The sequence below is a fragment of the Alligator sinensis genome, unplaced genomic scaffold (assembly GCF_000455745.1).
Source record: "Alligator sinensis unplaced genomic scaffold, ASM45574v1 scaffold255_1, whole genome shotgun sequence".
Taxonomy (NCBI): Eukaryota; Metazoa; Chordata; order Crocodylia; family Alligatoridae; genus Alligator; species Alligator sinensis.
The window spans coordinates 38,512-40,865 of NW_005842270.1; the positions used below are offsets into that span (position 1 = coordinate 38,512).

At 62.5% G+C, this 2,354-nt stretch overlaps 1 protein-coding gene across 2 annotated transcripts in view; it reads right to left on the reverse strand.

Moving 5' to 3' along the window:
- WWP2 (WW domain containing E3 ubiquitin protein ligase 2) overlaps positions 1-2,354 on the reverse strand; it is a 41,302-nt gene that overhangs the window by 23,739 nt on the left and 15,209 nt on the right. For both annotated transcript variants that reach the window (XM_025209169.1, XM_006027821.3), the window contains exon 8: positions 2,243-2,351. In XM_025209169.1, the coding sequence (XP_025064954.1) occupies positions 2,243-2,351 (109 nt within the window). The remainder of the gene's footprint in view (positions 1-2,242; positions 2,352-2,354) is intronic.

Sequence of the window (2,354 nt, forward strand, 5' to 3'; positions counted from 1 at the left end):
GGAGGGGGAACCCTGCGCCCCCCCCCCCCCCCCCACCAGCTGTCCTGAGGTACGCCTGAGGCTCCAGGCATCAGGCTGGGTTTGGTCTGGGGTAGCTCTACCTCTTCTCTGGAGCTGAAACAGGCCACCGGTGCCCTCAAAACCCAGGCCAGCCTCTCTTGACCCAGAGTCTGCACCAGGAGGTCACATGCCAGGCTCCATGCTCAAGAGCACAGGGCAGGCGACTCACTCCAACCCAGCGCGAGTTTTGAGTAATGGGGGCAAGTGAGTGCTTCGATCTACCCCGGCTGCTCCTCTAGCTGGCGGGGGGACGGGGAAAGCCCCAGAAGCAGCACAGCTGCCTCTATAGCCCCTCAGACCAAGGGGAGAAACAGAGAAGCTGAGCCTTTGCTGCCTCCCGTAGCACAGCTGGGCGTGCACCTCTGCCCCGAGAGGGGTCCACCGCTGGGCCTGGTTGGCTGACAACCCCATCCTTGGCCCAGCTCCACAGTGCTGTGGGGGGTGGGCGGCTGGACAGCCTGTTGGTGCGAGGGTGCAGCATCCCCCTGCCCCTTGCAGAGGCCTCCACAGATCCCATTCGTGAGGCGTGCGCCACCCCCGCGTGCCGGGAGCGACAACGCCCGCTGCCACCTGGGACCGGCGGGGGCAGGAGGAGAACGAGGCCGTCCGGCGGGAGGCACACACTCCAGCTGGAATAAAGACCTTTTCAGAGTGCTGGACTTTTCCAGCTGCCTGGAAACAGGAAGTGCCCGAGCCCCGAGAACAGTAACCCTCACACACCCCGCATAAAGGCGCACTGAGCCGTTAACCCTAATTACCTGTGACTGACACACGAGGGAGGCCCTGACCTTCCAGGCATTGGCTTTGCGAAAGGAAAATAAACAGCTCGCTCCATAGGAAATGCGGGAGGCCATTTTCCCTTTCAACCCCCTCTGGCTGCTTTGCCTTCATGCCCCAAAGTAACGGCGGTGTTTGGAGTCCAGGAGGAGAAGTGCCGCATGGGGCAGGCGCTGAGCAGGGCCAGTCTCAGAGACGGTCATACAGCTTTAACCAGGGGACAGCACACGCAGCAACACGTCTCCTCTCCTCTCCTCAGCCCTGCCCCCAGATGCCCCTGCAAAGCCACCGTGGCAGGACAGGGTGTGAGAAAGCCGCGTTCCTGTCCTGGGGCCTACATGTTCCCTGCTTGGAGTCGGGGCCCTCGCTGGCACCTGGAGGGAGGCGGCCTGGGACCAGGACTCCAAGCCAGCTGGAGCAGAGGACTCCGCATGGGGGAAGAGCCAATTCTGACGTGCTCTCTGGTACAGCAATGCGGCGAACCTGGTGACGCTGCCTCCAGGAGCTGCCTGGCACTCTGGCCAGGCCTTGTGCTGCCGAGGCATCCTAGAGAGGCCTCTCCCTGGTCCCCTCTGCTGCCCAGGGTGGCCAGCTCAGTGCAGACATCCCTGCTCTACACCAACGGGGCAGCGAGGCGTCCCCCATCTCCAAGGGCTCCTTTATGGCTTTTCCAGCCTCCTGTCCTGGGGTGTCTAGAGAGCCCCGTTGCTCTGTATCACGTCTCCACCCTGCCCTGGGTCTGTCAGGGCTCCACACTCCTCTCCCGACCCCACCAAATTCACCTTTGTGACACCCCCTGAGAGCCTGAAAGGGATTTGTGTCCCTACTCCCCATGGCACAACCATTCTTCAGCCACGTGGCTCAGAGGGACAGGGCTGTTTCGTGCCACTGAAGCAGAGGCAGCGTCATGTGGGAATGGACCAAAACCAACAGCTCCTCCTGAAAGCAGCAGCAGGAGCCAGCAGCCTCGGTTGCTTTCCACTCTCGCCCCCCTAGCACCTGACATGTTTGTGTGCAGCTCTCTGCAGCTGCAAGGAAGGAGCAGCTCTCAGACCCTCTCCATGCTCCGTGACTGGAGGGTGGGAGGGCCCTCAGGGGTCGTCTCATTTAGCCCTGGCACAGAGGCAGGATGTGCTACCCCAAACAACTCTCCTCGGAAGGGCAGGGCCCAGCTGTCAGGCTGCACTGCTCCGAGCTGGCTCTGGGAAGCTGCCAAGATCCGGACCCAGACTCCCGCCTCACTAGCCTCTCAAGAGCTGGCTTTTCCAGAGAGAGGCCCACAGGCCACCTTGCCCAAAGCACCTTTCTGAGCGAGCCGAGGGTCTCTAGTACCATCACCCTGCAAAGCAAAGCAGGACACAGCTGCCCTGAAAGAGAGCCTAAGGCCTGCAACAGAGCCACTTACCCAGGTGGGAGCGCATCCAGGACCTGCGTGGCCTCCTGGGGCTGCTGCGTGCCTGAGCCAGAGGCTGGCTCCTCTGCTTCCCCAGGCACAGCTGCGGCAGGCAGGGCAGCTG